Below are 21,786 nucleotides of genomic sequence, written 5' to 3' on the forward strand. Positions count from 1 at the left end.
CTAACGTAATATGACATTAATATTTCTTACAGAAAGTAAGACGAGTTAAAATGTGCAGCTTTATGGATTTTACAATTTATTTTTTTTTAAGGAGAAGACAGCATTGATTCTAAAGCCAAAGCATGATGAAGTTTTAAGATCCTCGTTTCATTTTGTGTTAAGGATTGTTGCTTAAAGCTGTAAAACTCTGCGCTATCACCTCTCCAATGTGCAAAGAGATAATAAATCTCAACCATTAAGTTCACATAGCTGTGTAACTGTGTGAAATAAAAATGTTAAATGAACCAAACTGTATCATAGAATCTCTATGGATAGCAATTCCATGCTCTAATAATAAGAATATAGCAGTAGGGATATATTACCGACCACCTGACCAGGATAGTGATAGTGACTGGGAGATTACTATTAGTCATTAGTGATAATGCTCAGGGAGATTAGGAAGGCTAACCTACAAAAACAAAAAGCACACAGTAATAATGGGGGATTTCAACTATCCCCATATTGACTGCATACATAGCACCTCAGGACGAGATGCAGAGACATTTCTTGACACCTTAAATGACTGCTTCTTGGAGCAGCTAGTCCTGGAACCCATAAGAGGAGAGGCAATTCTTGATTTAGTTCTAAGCGGAGCACAGGATCTGGTCCAAGGTGTGACTATAGCTGGACTGCTCTGTAATGGTGACCATAATATGATTAAATTTAACATCCCTGTGGTGGGGAAAACACCACAGCAGCCTAACCCTGTAGCATTTAATTTCAGAAAGGGGGACTAAACAAAAATGAGGAAGTTAGTTAAACAGAAATTAAAAGGTACAGTGCCAAAAGTGAAATCCCTGCAAGCTGCATGGAAACTTTTTAAAGACACCATAATAGAGGCTCAATTAAATGTATACCCCAAATTAAAAAACATAGTAAGAACAAAAAAAGTGCCACCGTGACTAAACAACAAAGTAAAAGAAGTAATGAGAGACAAAAAGGCATCCTTTAAAAAGTGGAAGTTAAATCCTAGTGAGGAAAATAGAACAGAGCATAAACTCTGGCAAATGAAGTGTAAAAATGTAATTAGGAAAGCCAAAAAATAATTTGAAGAACAGTATCCAAAGACTCAAAAAGTAATAGCAAAAGAAATTGTAAGTACATCAGAAGCAGGAAGCCTGCTAAACAACCAGTGGGGCCACTGGACGATCAAGATGCTTTTTCCACTGAATGCATCCAATGAAGTGAGCTGTAGCTCACGAAAGCTTATGCTCAAATAAATTGGTTAGTCTCTAAGGTGCCACAAGTACTCTTTCTTTTTGCGAATACGGACTAACACGACTGCTACTCTGAAACAAGATGCTAAAGAAACACTCAAGGACAATAAGGCTGTTACGGAGAAATTAAATGAATTCTTTGCATCAGTCTTCATGGCTGAGGATGTGAGGGAGATTCCCGAACCTGAGCCATTCTTTTTAGGTGACAAATCTGAGGAACTGTACTAGATTGAGGTGTCAGAGGTGGTTTTGGAACAAATTGATAAACTAAAAAAGCATTTCTCAAATGCTGCCACCATGGCTGCATGCAGCCACCAGGGGCTTTTCTTGCAGCCACAGCCTCCTGGGCAGTGACTGTGGCGGGGGTGCAAAGCAGTACCTCTCCCCCAGGACCACCAGAAGGGGTTGGGCCCTCCCCCCATCTGGAGCCACAAACGCCAGATGAATCATAGAATCATAGAATATCAGGGTTGGAAGGGACCCCAGAAGGTCATCTAGTCCAACCCCCTGCTCAAAGCAGGACCAATTCCCAGTTAAATCATCCCAGCCAGGGCTTTGTCAAGCCTGACCTTAAAAACCTCTAAGGAAGGAGATTCTACCACCTCCCTAGGTAACGCATTCCAGTGTTTCACCACCCTCTTAGTGAAAAAGTTTTTCCTAATATCCAATCTAAACCTCCCCCACTGCAACTTGAGACCATTACTCCTCGTTCTGTCATCTGCTACCATTGAGAACAGTCTAGAGCCATCCTCTTTGGAACCCCCTTTCAGGTAGTTGAAAGCAGCTATCAAATCCCCCCTCATTCTTCTCTTCTGCAGGCTAAACAATCCCAGCTCCCTCAGCCTCTCCTCATAACTCATGTGTTCCAGTCCCCTAATCATTTTTGTTGCCCTTCGCTGGACTCTCTCCAATTTATCCACATCCTTCTTGAAGTGTGGGGCCCAAAACTGGACACAGTACTCCAGATGAGGCCTCACCAATGTCGAATAGAGGGGAACGATCACGTCCCTCGATCTGCTCGCTATGCCCCTACTTATACATCCCAAAATGCCATTGGCCTTCTTGGCAACAAGGGCACGCTGCTGACTCATATCCAGCTTCTCGTCCACTGTCACCCCTAGGTCCTTTTCTGCAGAACTGCTGCCTAGCCATTCGGTCCCTAGTCTGTAGCTGTGCATTGGGTTCTTCCGTCCTAAGTGCAGGACCCTGCACTTATCCTTATTGAACCTCATCAGATTCCTTTTGGCCCAATCTTCCAATTGGTCTAGGTCCTTCTGTATCCTATCCCTCCCCTCCAGCGTATCTACCACTCCTCCCAGTTTAGTATCATCCGCAAATTTGCTGAGAGTGCAATCCACACCATCCTCCAGATCATTTATGAAGATATTGAATAAAACCGGCCCCAGGACCGACCCTTGGGGCACTCCACTTGATACCGGCTGCCAACTAGACATGGAGCCATTGATCACTACCCGTTGAGCCCGACAATTTAGCCAGCTTTCTACCCACCTAATAGTGCATTCATCCAGCCCATACTTCCTTAACTTGCTGACAAGAATACTATGGGAGACCGTGTCAAAAGCTTTGCTAAAGTCAAGAAACAATACATCCACTGCTTTCCCTTCATCCACAGAACCAGTAATCTCATCATAAAAGGCGATTAGATTAGTCAGGCATGACCTTCCCTTGGTGAATCCATGCTGGCTGTTCCTGATCACTTTCCTCTCATGCAAGTGCTTCAGGATTGATTCTTTGAGGACCTGCTCCATGATTTTTCCAGGGACTGAGGTGAGGCTGACTGGCCTGTAGTTCCCAGGATCTTCCTTCTTCCCTTTTTTAAAGATTGGCACTACATTAGCCTTTTTCCAGTCATCCGGGACTTCCCCGGTTCGCCACGAGTTTTCAAAGATAATGGCCAGTGGCTCTGCAATCACAGCCGCCAATTCCTTCAGCACTCTCGGATGCAACTCGTCCGGCCCCATGGACTTGTGCACGTCCAGCTTTTCTAAATAGTCCCTAACCGCCTCTATCTCCACAGAGGGCTGGCCATCTCTTCCGCATTTTGTGATGCCCAGCGCAGCAGTCTGGGAGCTGACCTTGTTAGTGAAGACAGAGGCAAAAAAAGCATTGAGTACATTAGCTTTTTCCACATCCTCTGTCACTAGGTTGCCTCCCTCATTCAGTAAGGGGCCCACACATTCCTTGGCTTTCTTCTTGTTGCCAACATACCTGAAGAAACCCTTCTTGTTACTCTTGACATCTCTGGCTAGCTGCAGCTCCAGGTGCAGCCAATGAGTTTCCCACCTTCACGGGGGTGGTGACGGTGGGGTTTCGGGCTTCAGCCTAGGGCGGCAGGTGGCAGGCTCCAGTCATGGGACTTTGGGCTCTGGCCCTGGACCCCAGTCACACAGTGGCAGGTGCCAGCTCTGGGCTCAACCCCACCATTGTCCCTGGCCCCCACAGCCTCCTCCAGCCCTGGGCTCCAGCTGTGTGGTGGCAGGTCCCAGCCCTGGACCCTGGGTTCACTGCCCCTCCCCATTGCCCCTGGCCCCCCCACTGTCTCCCTACCCACTTCCCCATCCAGGCTTTGTCCCCTGCTTGCCAGGGCTGAGTAAGTCTGGTGTGAAAATTCACATTTGTACAGTTGTTAATATTACTTTTCACAGCCTCCCAGCTAGCTAGGAAGTTTGCTATGAAAAGTGATATTAACAAACATACCAATATTACTTTTCGCAGCAGCAGACTTTCTAGCTAGCAAGTCTTTTTAAAAAGGCAACCAAAAACAAAAAAAAGACAAGAATGTGAAAAGCACCTTATTTGTGTTTCTATTCGGTTTAGGTCCAGTAAATAGAGAACTGTACATTATTTTTATTATTGAGTCTGCTAACAAAAAAACTATATAAATAAATTATAATAATTTTGAAATGTATATTTACTTGTTTTTCCTAAAGTTAATTATTTTAAGAAAAATTGTCATAGCGGCCACCAGCAAGAGTTGGTGGGCACACTCTGAGGCCACCAAAAAATGTATTGTGAAAACCCCTGAAGTAAACAGTAATAAGTCACCAGGACCAGATGGTATTCACTCAAGAGTTCTGAAGAAACTCAAATGTGAAATTGCAAAACTAACTGTAGTTTGTAACCTTTCACTTAAATCCGCTTCTATACCAAATGACTGGAGGATAGCTAATGTGAAGCCAGTTTTTAGAAAGGGCTCCAGAGGTGATCCTGGCAATTACAGGCCCGTAAGCCTGACTTCAGTACTGGACAAACTGGTTGAACCTATAGTAAAGAACAAAATTGAGACACCCCTAGATGTTCATAATTTGTTGGGGAAGAGTCAATATGGTTTTTGTAAAGGGAAATCATGCCTCACAAATCTACTTGAATTCTTTGAGGAGGCAAACAAGCATGTTGACAAGGGGGATCCGTTGGATATACTATACTTAGATTTTCAGAAAGCCTTTTACAAGGTCCCTCACCAAAGGCTTTTAAGCAAAGTAAGCTATCATGGGATATGAGGGAAAGTCCTCTCATGGATTGGTAACTGGATAAAAGAGGGTAGGAATAAATTTTCTGTTTTCAGAATGGAGAGAAGTAAATAATGATGTCCCCCAGGGGTCTGTACTGGGACCAGTCCTGTTCAACATATTCTTAAATGTTCTGGAAAAAGGGATAAACAGTGAGGTGGCAAAATTTGCACATGATACAAAATTACTAAGATGGTTAAGTCCCAAGCAGACTGCAAAGAGCTACAAAAGGATCTCACAAAACTGGGTGACTGGGCAACAAAATGGCAGATGAAATTGTATGTTTATAAATGCAAAGTAGTGCACATGAGAAAACCACCACAACTATACATATAAAATAATGGGTCTAAATTAGCTGTTACCACTCAAGAAAGATCTTGGAGTCATTCTGGATAGTTCTCTGAAAACATCCACCCAATGTGCAGCAGCAGTCAAAAAAGTGAACAGAATGTTGGGCATCATTAAGAAAGGGATAGATAATAAAACAGAAAATATCATATTGCCTCTATATAAATCCATGGTATGTCCCACATCTTGAATACTGCGTGCAGACGTGGTCACCCCATCTCAAAAGAGATCTATTGGAATTGGAAAAGATTCAGAAAAGAAATTATTAGGGGTTTGGAACGGCTTCTGTATGAGGAGAGATTAAGACTGGGACTTTTCAGCTTAGAAAAGGGATAACTAAAGTGGGATATGAGAGAGGTCTACAAAATCATGACTAGTGTGGAGAAAGTAAATAAGGAAGCGTTGTTTACTACTTCTCATAACACAAGAACTAGGGGTCACCAAATGAAATTAATAGGCAGCAGGTTTAAAACAAACAAAAGGAAGTATTTCTTCACACAATGCACAGTGAACCTGTGGAACTCCTTGCCAGAGGATGTTATGAAGGCCAAGACTATAATAGTGTTCAAAAAGAACTAGATAAGTTCATGGAGAATAGGTCCATCAATGGCTGTTAGCTGGGACGTGCAGGGATGGTGTACCTGGCCCCTGTTTGCCAGAAACTGGGAATGGGAGACGGGATAGAACACTCAATGATTACCTGTTTTGTTCAGTCCTTCTAGGGCAGCTTGCATTGGTCACTGTTGGAAGACAGGATACTGGGCTAGATGGACCTTTGGTCTGACCCAGTATAGCCATTCTTATGCAACCTTATGCTTGCCCTCCCTATATTTCCCCTTCTCTCCTTTGTTTGTGAAACTCACTTTAAATTATAAAGTTTTCATGGCATGGACCATGTCTTATGTGTTTTAAAATATAGGAATGGCCATACTACACCATATGGTCCATCTAATCCCATATCCTCTTTCCAACAGTGGCCAGCAGCAATTATTTCAGAGTAAAAAACTAACGTGCAACCAGACTCCTCAAGACTAACAAATGTATTTGGGCATAAGCTTTTGTGGGTAAAAAAAACATTTCTTCAGATGCATGGATCTGAAGAAGTGGGTTTTTTTACCCACAAAATCTTATGCCCAAATAAATCTGTTACTCTTTAAGGTGCTATCAGACTCCTCTTTGTTTTTGTGGATACAGACTAACACGGCTACCCCTCTGATTTCAGAGTAAGATGCAAGAAACCATATAGAAGACAGATTTCAGAGTAACAGCTGTGTTAATCTATTCGCAAAAAGAAAAGGAGTACTTGTGGCACCTTAGAGACTAACCAATTTATTTGAGCATAAGCTTTCGTGAGCTACAGCTCACTTCATCAGATGCATACTGTGGAAAATACAGTGGGGAGATTTATATACACAGAGAACATGAAACAATGGGCGATCAGGTAAGGTGAGCTATTACCAGCAGGAGAGCTGGGGTGGGTGAGAACCTTTTGTAGTGATAATCAAGGTGGGCCATTTCCAGCACTTGACTGCTGGTAATAGCTCACCTTACCTGATCACTCTCCTTACAGTGTGTATGGTAACACCCATTGTTTCATGTTCTCTGGGTATATAAATCTCCCCACTGTATTTTCCACTGAATGTATCCGATGAAGTGAGCTGTAGCTCACGAAAGCTTATGCTCAAATAAATTTGTTAGTCTCCAAGGTGCCACAAGTCCTCTTTTTTTAATTGATATTCTAAATATTCTTATCCATATACGTGTCCAATCTTACTTAATCCTGTTACATTTTAGGCCTCAATATCATCTTGGGGGAATATCACAGGCCAATCATACAAGAAAATGGTTACTTTTCAGTTTTAGGTATGGTACTTTTCACTTTCATTGACTGTTTCCTTGTTTTGTATTATGAGAGGAGATAATTAGTGACTTAGCTACCTTTTCTATACCATTAATTAATATATCTCTTACCATGTCTGCTCTTAATCACCTTTCTATAAAATGTTTTTTTCCCATGCCTCTAATCATTCTCTTTGCCCATTTCTGAAGCCCCACTTTGCTTTTATTTTATTTATTTGATAGATTAACTAGAACCAAACTCTGTATTGCAGGGGAGGGCATACTATTGATTTATATAATAGCATTTTCAGTGTTCATCTTCCCATTCCTTATACATCTTAAATTTATTTACCTATTTTTGACCACTGCTCTATATTGAGCAGAAGATGACATTGAGCTTTCTTTAGGTGATACCCAGATCTTTTTCTGATTTGTTTCAATTAATTTAGAACCCACTAAGATGTGAGTAGTTCACATTATTCCCTCCAGGGTGCTTTGTGTTGCATTTATCAGAACTTAATTTCATCTGCCATCAGTTTGCCTGTTCACCTAGGTTGGTCAGGTTTCAGTGTTCTTCACAGTCTTGAAGAACATAAATAAATAGTCATCTGCATATTTTGCCACCTCACTACTTAGTCTAATAGGGAACCTTGTGGCAACCCACTATGAAATTTTTGCCAGGATAAATCTTGACTGTTTATTCTTAACTGTGTGTTGTGTCTTAGATATGATGAGAGGCAAAATGGCTACTTATTTCCTTAGCTGTCTCTTCTGTGGGGCTTTGTCAAGGATTTTTTGGGAGTCCAAACCAGTTGCCAACTGACAAATTATCAAACTATTTATTGATACAGTTTCTAGCACAAATTGGACCCAAGCCAGACTGGGAACTTTGGATGCTACTGCAATAACACACCTCATACTGTTGCATCTGAACACATAACATTCAGAATTTTCTTCATTACCACCAATAGTTTGGCTTTTCTTCTCCCAGCTGTTTGTTGATAAAGAATTGATATTGATAAGTTTCTAGTATTTGGGATAAAAGCCTAAGACAAGGCACTGGAAGATACCATGGAGTTTCTGAATATATTCTTTGCTTCCTTTTGGAGTTAGAGATATCCCTCTCTAGACAAAAGTAGGAGGAGAACGTAAGTTGAGTCTTTTCCCATCGGCCATGACAATTCATTAGCAATTCTTTAATTTCCATAGGGTTAATAGTTTAAGAATTTGTTCTAAGGGAAAGGAAGCTAGCAAATCAGTCATGGAAGGCCCTGGGAGGCTTGTTAGTTCTCAGTTTGGGGTTCTGAAGAGGCTTGATATCTTGGACAAACAGGGCACTTTTTCCCCTCCCAAGGAAACCTATAGTCTATATTTGACTAACTTGAGTTTACGGAAATGGTATCCTCTTCTGCAATGATTAAGATCTGGAATTTGTAAAACCCTTCCTTCTCCTGTTACTTTAAGGCTGAGGGCTTTAACATTCAACATCACTGAGGTTCTTGTAAAATAGATTTCGAGCAATAAGAGCTTAGTCTTAGAAAGTTTCCTATTAGCAGGTGTTTTGTATGTTGATCATGGCCATTTCTAAATAGTTATGGATTTATTTTTACACTTGTCAGAATTTTCTTGACCATACCTAATGTCAAAATAAAAAAAAAAAAACTTATTTATTCTGGACTTAAATCCCCCCCTTTCTTCTTCCAAATTGATTTTTCTAGAAGTCATTCATAAAAATTGTTTTTGGTAGAGGAAATCCCACTCCCCCAAAAGCCTTGTTCTGATGGGATTGTTAAATTTTGAAGCCTCTGCCTCATTGTGTGTCATTTTGGATGTCTCTGATCATAGACTTAATGATTTAACTCAGAGTTTGAAGTGTACAGAATAACAGCTGGTCACTGCTGGCATCCAGCAGTTAGAAAAATCATTTTTTGGAAATTATATTTTTAAAATAAAATAAGATCAGAAGGAAAATTGGTACCTGAGTAATATTATATCAGGTTTCATGGTAGGTGACTTTGCAGTGTTAGTGTGTGTACGCTATCAGTTCTGTAAATAAACAGAGGACTTCAGTCTCCAGTGTGGTCAACCCACTATCTTTCACCAGCATTAAATTCACTTTAAAATTCAATTCAGGTTAGAAAAATGTCTGTAAAAAATGAGAACTTTTTCTCTCCCTCAAGCAATCTTTTCCCTCTGTATATTCAGTCTTGACTGTTTATTTTTCTGACCATAATACATCTATATTTATTAGTACTGCAGAGTCAACAGAGCTGTAGAGATTGAGATGCATTTGCTTCTGGATTGTGTATCCTTAGACTTGATTCTGCATCTGAAACTTGGCAAACTTTTTACTAATGATGTTCAAACGTGGCGAAAAAATAAATCCGGATTTTCAGATTCCAGAATGGTTGAATATGAAGTGTCAAACTTTAGAAGAGCCATTTTTCACTCGTAAACTGGACAAATTTGAGCCCTGGTCCTTAAGACATATGCCTATGCTTAAATTCCATTGACTTCCAGACTACTCAGTGTATAAAATTAAGGATGTACGTAAGTCTTTGCAGGATCAATAAATAGAGGGACTATAAACATGAAACCCCACAATGTCACTTTCACTTCTAGATTAGACACACAAAAAAAAGGGGGGGATTTTTAAAAACCAAACATTATAGACAACCCTAGTAATTTCATATACTGTACTACGAATGTAAAAATAATTGTCTCGTGGCAACATGGTACACCAGTAGATTTTGCATATCTAACTCAAAGTCCATTTCATGTTTCAGTAGAGTTATGTGTAACTGTGTTTGCTACTTTAGAGTAGTAATTGGGGATTATTACATTCTGAGAACCCACAGTGTTTATTATATAAGGTATTAATGTTTTTCTTCAAACATGATAATATCTTAAATGTTCTTCTGATAGGCATTGTTCGAATACATTTTTCACCATGAAAATGACGTTAAGAATGTAAGTAATCTATACAAAATAGATGTTTACTTGTACTAAGTCTTATTCTGTCATGTCTGTCAGGTTTCAGCTGAACTAAGGCTTCTAGTGTTACTTTAGTTCTTAGGATAGAAAAATTGCAGCTTTAAGAAAATTTTTACAAATATGAAAAAAGTCAGATACTAAAATGTTAATGCCTTTATTTTCAGAAGTCAAAATAGCACATACCTGCACTACCTCAAGCGGAGCTAGTGCACTAAAAATAGCAGTGTAGCTAGGGTTGCACAAGTGGTGGCTCAGGCAAGCTGCCCCAAGTATGTACCTGCCCGGACGCCGTGGGTATGTACTTCGGCAGCTAGCCCAAGCAGCACTGTCCATGCAACCCCAGCTACACTGCTATTTTTAGTGCACTAGCTCAAGCTAGTGTGGGTATATCTATACAAGCTGGATATCACACCCCTTCTTCCAAGTGTAGATGCAGACTAAGAGTGAGGGAGAATTGTCTGGAATGGTATATGGGATAATACTATAGTTAGTAATAATGGATTGAACTTAAAATCAGGTAAATTACTGACAGAGCTACCATGGGTAAGTCTGTGTGTGCTGGGAATGTCACCTTTAGCTCAAGTATAGACATAGCCACAGTTTTCTACTATATTTAACAGTCAGAGTTAAATTTGTGTACCTGTTGTTTAACTCTTCAAAAGTAATGTAAGCCAGACTTGCAAGTTTTTTCTTACCAGCTCACACAGGTGAAGTGTGTTTTGTTGGATGAGTAAGATATAAAAATTATAACATACAAAGTATTTCTGGCACATTCATCACCATAATATCCGGTAGGTTGTGCTTGGAGTAACAAAAAAGTTCAGATCAATTTTACATGGCTCATTAAGCATTTATTGGCTTTTCTGCAACACATAAGGATGCATGCAGGGGGCTGAAGATGAAGCAGTTTAGGAATTTAATTTTTCCATGATGCCATTTTGACTGTTTTCAACTAGTGAAGCAATAATTACCAGAAAACACATGGTTTCCGTGGATGTAGACCAGAATCGTTTTCAGATAAAATGCTATGAATTGTTTAATCTGGCACTAAATTATGTCAATCATATGCTGTCTGCCAGCTTGATTGCACAGGCCTCTCTTGATATGATTGGTTATATTTTGGATGCTAATATACTGAAATTCAGTCAGTGTCAGAAAGAAACAGAATGTGTAACATGTTAATTGCTACTCATCTACTTTGACACCAAGGAAGTGAGATTTTTTTCTGATGCCACCAACAATGAAAATACATATTGTTTACCAAGAGGAACTCTAGACCACCAGTGACAGAGGGCTTACATGGTATGAAATCACTTAGACATGTTAACGTGAAATGAATACCAAATGAAAGTGAAAATACATCACTAAACTATTTCAGTGATATTAACAGCAGGATCTCCAGGGCTGGACTGGCAAATTCATAGAGCCCAGGCAATATGTAACATTTCAGAAATCTTGTGGAAGTAGTATTTTGGAGTCCCTATACAGAATCCACAGACATTTCAGTTTTGGCACAGAGAGATATCAGTAACTGATCTTTACTTTCTAAGGTCTTATAGGAAATACTTTTGTGGCTCAGTTTACAGTATTGGTTGTACTTATGGTACTATATTTTAAACATCCAACTTTTAATTTTAATATTCAGCTCCCTTGATCTCCCTTTCGTTTACTCCTCTTCTTTTCCTCCTATTTGCAGTTTCTTCTCATGCACTTCCATCTCCCTTCTCCTCTTTACCCTCATTCCTCCATATTTAGTCTCTCCCTCCTTCTCAAACCCCCTTAACAAGTTCTCCCATTACTTCATCTCAGTTAAAAAAAAGCCACACAAATGAACAAAAAACCCAACTCTCTCCTTCAAATCAATTCATTTCACTCCTTACTCATCTGTTCATCCCAGTCACTTCACTCATTCACCCACACACCTCTCCTTGGGTCAGGCACTCTTAGTCTCTTGGTCGTTCAGTAATGAAGGGCTGGGGTATCCTTGCAGCCTAAGATGACTCTTTTGGAAAGGGATGAGGTGTGGAAACTAGTGGTCCCAAGACCTAAGAAGCTGCCCTCTGGGTGGGAGAAGAGGAGGACCAGAAAGCTTGAAGAGCAACTGTCCAGTCAAGTTTCCTGCACCAGGATCAGGAAGAGCAGTTCCTGTAGTTGGCTATGAACTCAAGTCAGGGAAAACCGCACTCCCAACCTGTCCATGAATGTGGGAGGGGACAGAACAGACTAGCTCTGCATCTTGTCTACAGTTGGCTGTAGAACTAATTCTGAGGCTGTGGGTGAACTTGAAGGGTCAATTCACAGGTTGCGATAAATGCTTCCTAATGTGATTTCATAGATTAAGTCAAAGGCTAGAAGAGAATGTGGGGATCATTTAGTCCATCTCCTGTATAGAACACAGGACACAGAACTGCCTCAAAATAATTCCTACAGCTTATTTTTTAGAAATAAAAATCCAATCTTGATTTTAAGATTGCCAGTGATGGAGAGTCCACCACAACCCTTACTAAGTTGTTCCAATTATTACTCTGTTATAAATTTATACCAGATTTCCAATAGGAATCTGTCTAGCTTCAAGATCCAGCCATTGGATCATGTTACTCTGTTAGCCCATGATCAAATACATGTTCTCCATGTAGGTACCTACAGACTATAATCAAGTCACCCATTAACCTTCTGTTTGTTAATCTAAATGATTGAGCTCTTTGTGTCTGTCGCTATAAGGCTTTTTTTTTCTAGTTCTGTAATCAATCTTGTAGCTTTTCTCTGAATCCCCTCCAATTTATCAACATCCTTGAATTGTGGAAATCAGAACTGGACATAGTATTCCAGCAACCATCACATCTTTGCCAAAAACAGAGTTAAAATAGCTTCTATTTGAGATTCCCCTGTTTATGCATCAAAGAATCACAATAGCCCTTTTGGCCCCAGTGTCACACTGGGAACTCATATTCAGCTGATTATCCACCATAATCCCCCCAATATATTTTCTGGAGTCATTGCTTCCCAGGATAGGGTCCCCTGTTGTGTAAGCAGAGTTTTACTCACTGTTAGGGTACCTCCTTCTGGTTGGGTCTGGGGATTAGCTCTCATCCAGTCTAGCACCCTCTTCTGTTGCTCACTTGCCCTGGGGCCCCTCTTGCTCTCCAGGACTCAGGAGTACTCTCTCTTCATGACTTGGCCTCCATCTAGGTCCCTCTATCATTTTCTCTTTCCAAGGTATCAAAGTTCCTCTGGACAGTCTATCCAGATGCTGTCACAGGCAGTCCTCCATGCCAATTCCAAGTCCATGCCACTTTCCCAGTGGTTGGTAGGGGAACCCAGGCCAGCCCACTACTCTGGGTTTTAGCCCAGATACCCTGTAATCAGCAGCCAGGCTCTACACAATCTCTGCCTTTGCTGCTCTTTCTCTCAGCCTGTTCTTTCTCTGAATTCCACAGGCTTTCTTCCTGCAACTCCTCTGGGTGAACCCTTCCTGAAGGGCTAGGATACCAGGGCTTTTGCTCCTTCCTGGGTCGGGTCGGGTCGGGTCTCGCCAAGCCCAGCTCTCTGAGTCCAGAGGATGAGTGTGGACTCCCTCCCTACAGCTCCCTTTTGCTGCCAACTTCCTGGCTTTATACAAGCTCAGCCTGCCCCTGCCCAGCTGGGTTTCATCTTCAGTTAGCCTTTATGAGTCCGTGGCACTCCGCAAGGTGCAGTCTATATGGTTAATTGACCCCTTCTGAGGCACCTTAACCCCATCAGTGCTGGTGTGGCATGGACACCTCTGTCACTGTGCCTACCATTCTTTGTTCTTTGTAAATGTATACATTTAGCCTTATTAAAAAGCATATTATTTGCTTATGCCCAGTTTACCATGCAATCCAAATTACTCTGTATCTATATCATTTTCCACTCCCCTAATTTTTGTGTCATCTGCAGACTTTATCAGTGATGATTTTATGTTTTCTTCCAGGTCTTTAACAAAAATGTTAAATAGCATAGGGCCAAGAACTGATCCTTTACTGGCCCTCACTAAAAACACGTTTTCAAAGATGATATCCTGTTTACAACTACATTGAGATTTATCAGTTAGCTTTTAATCCATTTACTGTATGTCATGTTAATTATGTATCTTTTTAGATTTTTTAATCAAAATGTCATGCGGTACCAAGTCAGATCTCTTACAGAAGTCTAAGTATATTACATCAACATTATTACTTTTACCAGCCAAACTTGTAATCGCATCCAAAAAAGATATCAAATATTTACAAATAAGATGGAAAGTTATTAGTAGAGAAAGGGGATCTTTGCTCTCATTTTGCCCATCTTGAGGGACTTGCACTGTTGTCTTCTGCAATATAAATTTAATAAACAAGCCTTAAGCCTTTTTTTTAACCTCCATTTAGTTCTCAACCTTTAAGTACAGTTGAGTTCCTTATCAATTTCTATTAAATAATATGTACAGTTGTATGCAGATTTGATTAAACATACACAATATAAAGTATTTTATCTACATTAATAGCAAATACAGAAAAAATCCACTGACTCTTACCAGTTTTTGAGATAGGAATACAGGAAAGCACAGTATTTCTTTAATACAGTATTTAATACTTTTTTAAAAAATGCATCCAGTATCCCAGGGATTGGCAACCTTTGGCACGCGGCCCACCGGTTTGTTTACCTGCCACGTCTGCAGGTTTGGCGGATCGCAGCTCCCACTGGCCGCGGTTCACCGCTCCAGATCAATGGGGGCTGTGGGCCGCATGCCAAAGGTTGCTGATCCCTGCAGTATCCCTTTATTTTACTTAAGGAAAAATAAATACCTATTCTGAGAGGAAATTATTCCTCCATTATTACTGTTCACTCTTATTTTCTTTTGGGATCATTCATCAATAACTGATTCTCTTTAGACACTGAACTATTCTTGATTTTCATTTTGTGGACTAAACACTGTGGGCTAAATGTCAGTGACAATGCGACAATTTAAAAGCTTTGCTCAGAAATTGTTCATCTGCTGCTGAGCTCATTTCAACCAAAGAGTGGAACACTAGAATCTGACATGCTTGAAAGTTTAGTGATGCTCTCTTTACAATTTGTCTTAAGGAACAGCAGCAAATATACTGTATACTGGTTAATAATCCCAGCCCATAGTGTTGCCTTGGTATTTGCCAACACGCAGCAAAGCACACTGGGTGGGTGAACGAAAGCACACTATGTTCTATTTTTATAATTGCATTTTTTTTTAAATTATTAAGGCAAAGAACATTAACATCCACTGTAGTTGCTATGCTTGTCACCAAAATACCCTCAGGACATTTCTCTTCACATGCATTGATTGCATTTTGGTCTTTTCTCATTGTAATACCTATTTCAAATACATTGTGAGCAGGCATGTAATTTGTCATTTTATGTACCCCAATAAACAAACACAAATTAGGGGAGGTTTCAGTCTTAACTATCTTCCAAAATTTTAAATCTGTGCTTTTTCCCCCCGTTAAAGTGGCTTCAGTTAGTGAACTTTGAGTTTTTTTACATTGGTATAACTAAGGTGATTTCATTTTTCATACTGCTGTTTGCTAATGAAGCAAACTTATAGTTTTCTGCCCCTCCCCATTGAACTACAAAGAAGCCAAGATCCTAATAGAAGGCAAACAATTTTATACATGGTAAATATCATTCACATTGGTATGAAATGAAGCCCCAAACCTGAAATGAACTCTGAACAACTAGATCCATGCATAGCACCACTGAGACTAAAGATTCCAGGATTTGATCAATATGTTTCCTTAGTTTTCTGAAGGATTACACAAAGCTAGACTCTTTCTAATAGAGCTTGTCTACACCACGTTGCATTTAGCGACAAGGCTGTGTAAACACAGCCTTGTCACTAAAAGTCAGCCTGTGTAAACACTCTTTTTCAGTACTTTATTGGCACTTTTGCTGACAAAATACTTCCAGCCCCGAAAGCAGCGTTAGCTTTGTCGACAGGAGAGCACGCCTGCCGACAGAGCCACATTCACACTGCCACTTGCGTTGGCAAAACTTTTGTCTTTCACGGGGGGGGGGGGGGCTTTTTTAATTACCTGTGAAAGACAAAAGTTTTGTCGACTACTTCGGAATGTAGACAAGCCCTGAATTAAATATGCTGGGACAGGTCCTCAACTTTTGTGAATTGTTGTAGCTTTGTTCAAGTCAATGCAGCTATGACAATTTCACACCAGCTGAAGATCTGGCCTGCTGTCTTTAAAGCAGACCTAATTGTGCTAGCTGCAGGAGCAAGCAACTGGGAATAAAAACCCAGAAACACTTGCATTTGGTCAACCTAATATTGGCATTTCAGATATACAGCTATTAGTTTTTTCTGAATTGTATACACAAGAACTTTACTAGTTTACTGTAAAAATACAACAAAACAAAAACCACACACGCACAAAACAAAACACATACCTAAGAAACAATTCTCTACTGGCCCCTAGTTTAGCTACTCTAATAGGAGTCTTCCATTTCTGTGGTTCTGTGAAATAATTATGAAGAAATCAAGTAAATTCTGAGCTTCATGGCCATGTATGTCTATTTTCATAACATTTTGTTTAAAAGCTTTTTAGACTATTTTTGGTGAAACTGCTATAATGGAAGTGTAGCTTTTACTCTGACATCTTACGTTATGATGGAAAATGGAATTTCAAACAATTCTGCAGCTTGTATGTTTTATAGCCTTTCAATACAGTATAGACTGATTCTTTCAGCACAATATGCCATGACCTGAAATCAGAAATTAAAGAAAAAAAGATAAACTAGAGCTTCTTTCTGATTTTTAATCTGTTTAAATATGACCCTTCCAATGGTCCCTGTTCAAGCAAAGTGTGTTGAATAGCATACCTACCTTTCAAACATCCCTGATTGTGGAGGATTAGAAGGGAGAGAAGCCTTCCTATTTTTCCCCCATACTCATTTCCTGTGTTATAGGAAACAGAAGACCAAGGAAAGCAGTGTTTACCACTGCACACACTTGAAAGTGCACTGTGCTCAAGTGATCCAGGTAGAAAAGGCCTGATATTACCAAAACCAAGATAATTTGTACACTATTTCAAGCAGAAGTACCTCGGCAGTTTTTCTTAAAAAAAAAAAAAAAAAAGTTTAAGCCACTTTTAGTAAATTTCCCCCATGGATGATGGGAAACATGAAAAATGTGTATGCTTAGACTTATGGAATACCTTACATTGTCTCCGCAATCTCATTAAATGTGTTCCCTAGTTCCTCTTTTGCATTATATATAACTGTTAAAAAGCATGTATGATTACATCCTGCTATAATCCTTTCAAACATTTTATGATTCAATCTTCATAGAAATAAAGTAATAATCCTTCCGTAGTCTATATGTAAAAACAATGTCTGCATGTACCAAAGTATTTTATTCAATATTTTTAGATTTTGCTGTTCTTTGTCTTGTATTTTTCATCAGTATTCTTTGTTGAAACCTGGAAATGCCAGTTTTAAGGTGTGGGTGTGTGTTTGTGTATTTTTTTAAAGGCTTTAGATTTGGCAGCACTTGCCACAGAGCATGCACAGTACAAAGACTGGTGGTGGAAAGTCCAAATTGGGAAATGCTACTATAGGTAAGTCATTTTTGTATTCTTTAGTGATTGATTGTGATCTGAGGAACATGAACTTTAGTTTCTTATAATTGTACAGTATTTCCTAAGCTTCAAGGTCAAATTGTGTAGTAGTAAGAGGTGTTCGTATAGTAAGTAGTTAAGGGATGACAATATAATAAAATTAGAGCTGGTCAAAGTTGGAATTTTTGTTTTACAGGAAATTCCAAAAATTGTTCCATTTTGAAACCAAAAAAAATTGAAATTTCCTAGAAGGGAAATAAAAAAAATAATTTTGAAATAATCAAAGCATTTCATTTAGAATATTTTGAAACAAAATTGATTCTCGGAGCACCCAATGGACTCATGTGAAGCTGGGAGCCTAGAAGCCCTGAGACAGATGGCTGAGCCAGCAGCATTGGAGGTTGGACTCCCATGGTTCCTGCTGCAGAGATGGAAACAGGCCCTACTCTAAGCTGAGGCACATCCGGGCTCCTGGTTCTATGGTAGGGAATCTGTGAACCCCTGGGCGCCTGGCTCCGACACAGCCCATATGGTGCGGCTTCCATGGAGCCATCAAACCTGGAAGCCAGGTTGTTCCCAGCAGCCCACCAAGTGAGCTGGCGTGAAGCCTGCATTGCAGGCACGGTGCCTTCCAGAACCCTGCCCAGGTATCACCAGAAATTCAGTGGAGCCAGTCCATTTCTGGAAAACATAGACAAATTGGCATTTTCTGGTGAAGCCGGGTTTGAGCTTTACTCATAATTTAGATAAAATGGTTTATCTTTCAAATAAGGAGGCTAGTACAGTATATATTCAATTAATGAGGAAGTCTACAGGTTGGGGGTATTAATGAAAAAATGAGCAGACCTTGTCCCACAATCTGAGATAATGTTGAGGCTCCAATATTTTGAGCACTAGAGCTTCCTCCTTGTGTTTGTCTCAATTATACGCAGGGTTGATAACACCTATTATTAAGGTTGCTCAAAACTTCCTAGTATAAGACCCTGTTTCCAGAGGAGATCCATCCTGCATACGAATGAGGCAGGAATCTTGTGGAAAAAATAGTATGTGATCAAAAGACTTTCAGTGCACATGCACAAGGGGGCTGAATTATGATTACAAAGGCAATTCTGGCATTTCCTAACTTTTGAACCTGGATTTTCTTTTAGCAGATGCATGATTTTTTACACCCCACCCACCCCCACGTTACTTTTGGCACTTTAATGAGGTTTTTTATTTGTTTTTAGTGGATAGTGCTTTGTTTGAATAAGTTACATTATTGTCAAATAAAGAAATTTCTATATGTATCTATTATCTCTTAGGTTAGGATTGTACCGTGAAGCAGAAAAACAATTTAAATCAGCTCTCAAGCAGCAAGACATGGTAGATACAATACTGTATTTAGCAAAAGTAAGTAGATATTTTCAAATCAAATTAAATCTGCCTGCTTTAGAATAACTTGAAATTCTCATCTATACATGAAAATCCAGGGGGCAGCTGACCTGGGACTATCCAACTTGATACATTTTTCAGATTGCGTAGCTTTTCAAATCCATTTTAAAATGTATTAAAATAAACCAATCTTTTCTGAATGCAATTAACTTAAACAGCAGAACTGACACAAATAGAACAAGTTATTTTTCAGACTTCCATTCTATAAAATTTTAAAGTTTTGTGAGAATAAGCCTTTATTTTAGAGGATTATTTATGAGCTTTTTTTGTCTGTACATTTTTCCCCACAACTTGTCTTACTCCAGTTCTTTAATATCAAAATGGTGATGAATGGTGTGGGAAATACAAGTCAGTACTGAAAACAGAAGTCTCACTAAATTGTTGTTGCCGCAGGCTCAAGCATTCATGTACTTCAGAGTATGCCCTCTACTTGGATTTGATAATTTGTGATTAGCAGAACTGTGTACAAAAGCAAGAGCATAGTTTAAGTACTGGACACCATCAAAGACACCATCTTCTTCTGCCTTATGTTCTCTCCGCCAACAAACCCTAATCAGAACTATACAGATAAGGAATGATCAGAGTTGCAGTATTTAATGTGTAGCTGTCTGATTTCTTAGGAGACCAATGAAATAAACCAATAAGAGTGACTAGATGGATCTAAAAACTGGTTTTTCAACTGACATCAACTGTCTATCCGTAGCAGTCAGAAAGACCTCGAAATTGACAAAGTTGTATCATAACAAAGATATGCAAAACACTTGAAGAACCAACATCACCGCTCAAACACCAAAATTGTTGTTTATGGTAGTGCACATGAGGTTCTAAACATTTTTTCCAGACATTCAAGAAGAGACCGGCCTGCTCCAGGAAACTTGCTGTCTAAGGACTTGTCCACACAGTTTGTGGGCAGCAAGCCTGTGTCAAAGCACTCTCCAGAACTTTTAGTACATGGTAACAGGGTCCACATGGCCAGTCGGCTTGTGACAGCTTTATATCCTGGCTTGCTGTGAAGTAACTGACCGTATAAACAAGCCCCCAGGGTATCTTTTATCTAGGAGCTTGAATAATAATAGCAATGAAGCCGTGGCTGCATGGGCTTTGCAAGCCTATTCTAGTGACTAGTCCCTGCTGCCACGGCTTCACTACCTTTGTTATTTGGGCTAGCTAGATTAACGCTAACTCTAATATGTCTACATGTGCTGCAGTTATTCATTTGATTGCAGTAAAGATGTACCATAAAGCAGCATTTCCCCAGACTTTGGAAAGCTGACACACCACCCCCACGAGAGGGAAACCTATTTCCCCTCCTGCTTTTTCAGTACAGCTATTAAAGGCCTCCCTAAAATAAGTGATTACTCAGAGTATATGTATAGCTTTTTATTGTATGATGCTTCCTGTGTGCATTGAGTAGTGAATTAGCATCTGAGTTAGCAGCCATTGGAAAGAATGGGGCAGTTCATATCGGAGAGGTATTGTTTCAGGCTCTCTGCAAAATCAGACAGACATCAGTATCAGCTACATCCTAGTCACATTTTAATCACCCTAACAAGTAGAGATTTAATTTTAAAAAAAAACTTGAAAGCTGAGACTTGTGAAAAACTAAGAGTTTTCTGCATATCCATCTGGCTAATCCTGAGACCTTCCTCCTCCACGCTTTGAGAAACATTGGTTTAAGGCCAAAGGACAGGGGAAGGGGAATAAGAAATAGGGAATTGTTTTGTACAAGTCAAGAACTCCAAGGAGTCATACTATTTCATGACTACAGAGCTGGAAATGGGACTTTCACACCAGAGAACTAGGAGGTTCCCAGCTCTCCAGAAAGGGCAACCTTCAGCACTTGCTGTTAGCACCAGAAGAACACAATATGTCAGACTTAAAAATCATAGTATTCTTATGGTTTGAAAAGCTATTTTTAGAGGTTTTAAAAATTAATTTTATGCCCTTCAAGCTTGTGCAGTTTTACTTATAGTATAAGGAACACTGAGCTTTACAGGTGATGGATACAAAATAATCAATAACTATTTTAAAGACTTTCTCAGAAGCAGTTCTAAAATGGTGTGTAAGTTATGGCTACATGCAAGTATGGTGTGTGTAAAGAGTTTATTGCACTTATTTGGGATGACTTGCATAAGTCATTCATGTGTTTCCCACATTGAGTAATATGATCATCCCAAACTCTTGCTAATTAAAAAGCTATACCCACTATCATTTATTCTCTCATCTATATATCCTCTGCTGAAGCTCTTTTTAGAGAGAGATTTGATTGTAGAAAAAAGTTGGTGAGAAATAGTAAAATAAATTCAAATGTTAAAGAAAGGAAAATGAGCATGACAGATATAATGGAGACATTTCTTTCAAGTTTAAGGCTTAATGCAGACATTAAATCCATCTGAAGCTGCTCTACAGATTATAAACTGAAATGTACAGTGAATACTCTGAATTCTGCTTTAGATACAACACAAGTGTGACATCCACAGATGGAATGTGCTAGGAATAGATTGTTGATGTCCCATTGCTTAAAATGTCTGCTTAATTGATACTGTCACTTGGTGCGGTCAGGTCTAGCAAGTAGAAGAGGGTAAAAAAAAAAAAGCAGCAGCTAGCCTCAATCTTCTTTATTCCTTCTCCCCAGGAAGGAATTATTTTTTCTTAATATAGGAGATGCTAGCAAATATCAGGCAATTTTTTTCCACTGATCCTAATGTTCTAATTACTGTTATCAGTTTGAAACTGCAGTCCCTTACTTGAGAAATACTTGCTGTCAATTGGATCATTAAAATTACCCCATTG

General features: G+C 39.5%; 1 protein-coding gene across 1 annotated transcript in view; it reads left to right on the forward strand.

Moving 5' to 3' along the window:
- The window catches only part of TTC8 (tetratricopeptide repeat domain 8), a 73,646-nt gene that overhangs the window by 33,722 nt on the left and 18,138 nt on the right, over positions 1-21,786 (forward strand). Inside the window, exons 7-9 of the mRNA XM_073349394.2 lie at positions 9,899-9,943; positions 17,477-17,562; positions 18,864-18,951. Of these exons, the coding sequence (XP_073205495.1) occupies positions 9,899-9,943; positions 17,477-17,562; positions 18,864-18,951 (219 nt within the window). The remainder of the gene's footprint in view (positions 1-9,898; positions 9,944-17,476; positions 17,563-18,863; positions 18,952-21,786) is intronic.

This window comes from Lepidochelys kempii, chromosome 6 (genome assembly GCF_965140285.1).
Source record: "Lepidochelys kempii isolate rLepKem1 chromosome 6, rLepKem1.hap1, whole genome shotgun sequence".
Classification (NCBI taxonomy): Eukaryota; Metazoa; Chordata; order Testudines; family Cheloniidae; genus Lepidochelys; species Lepidochelys kempii.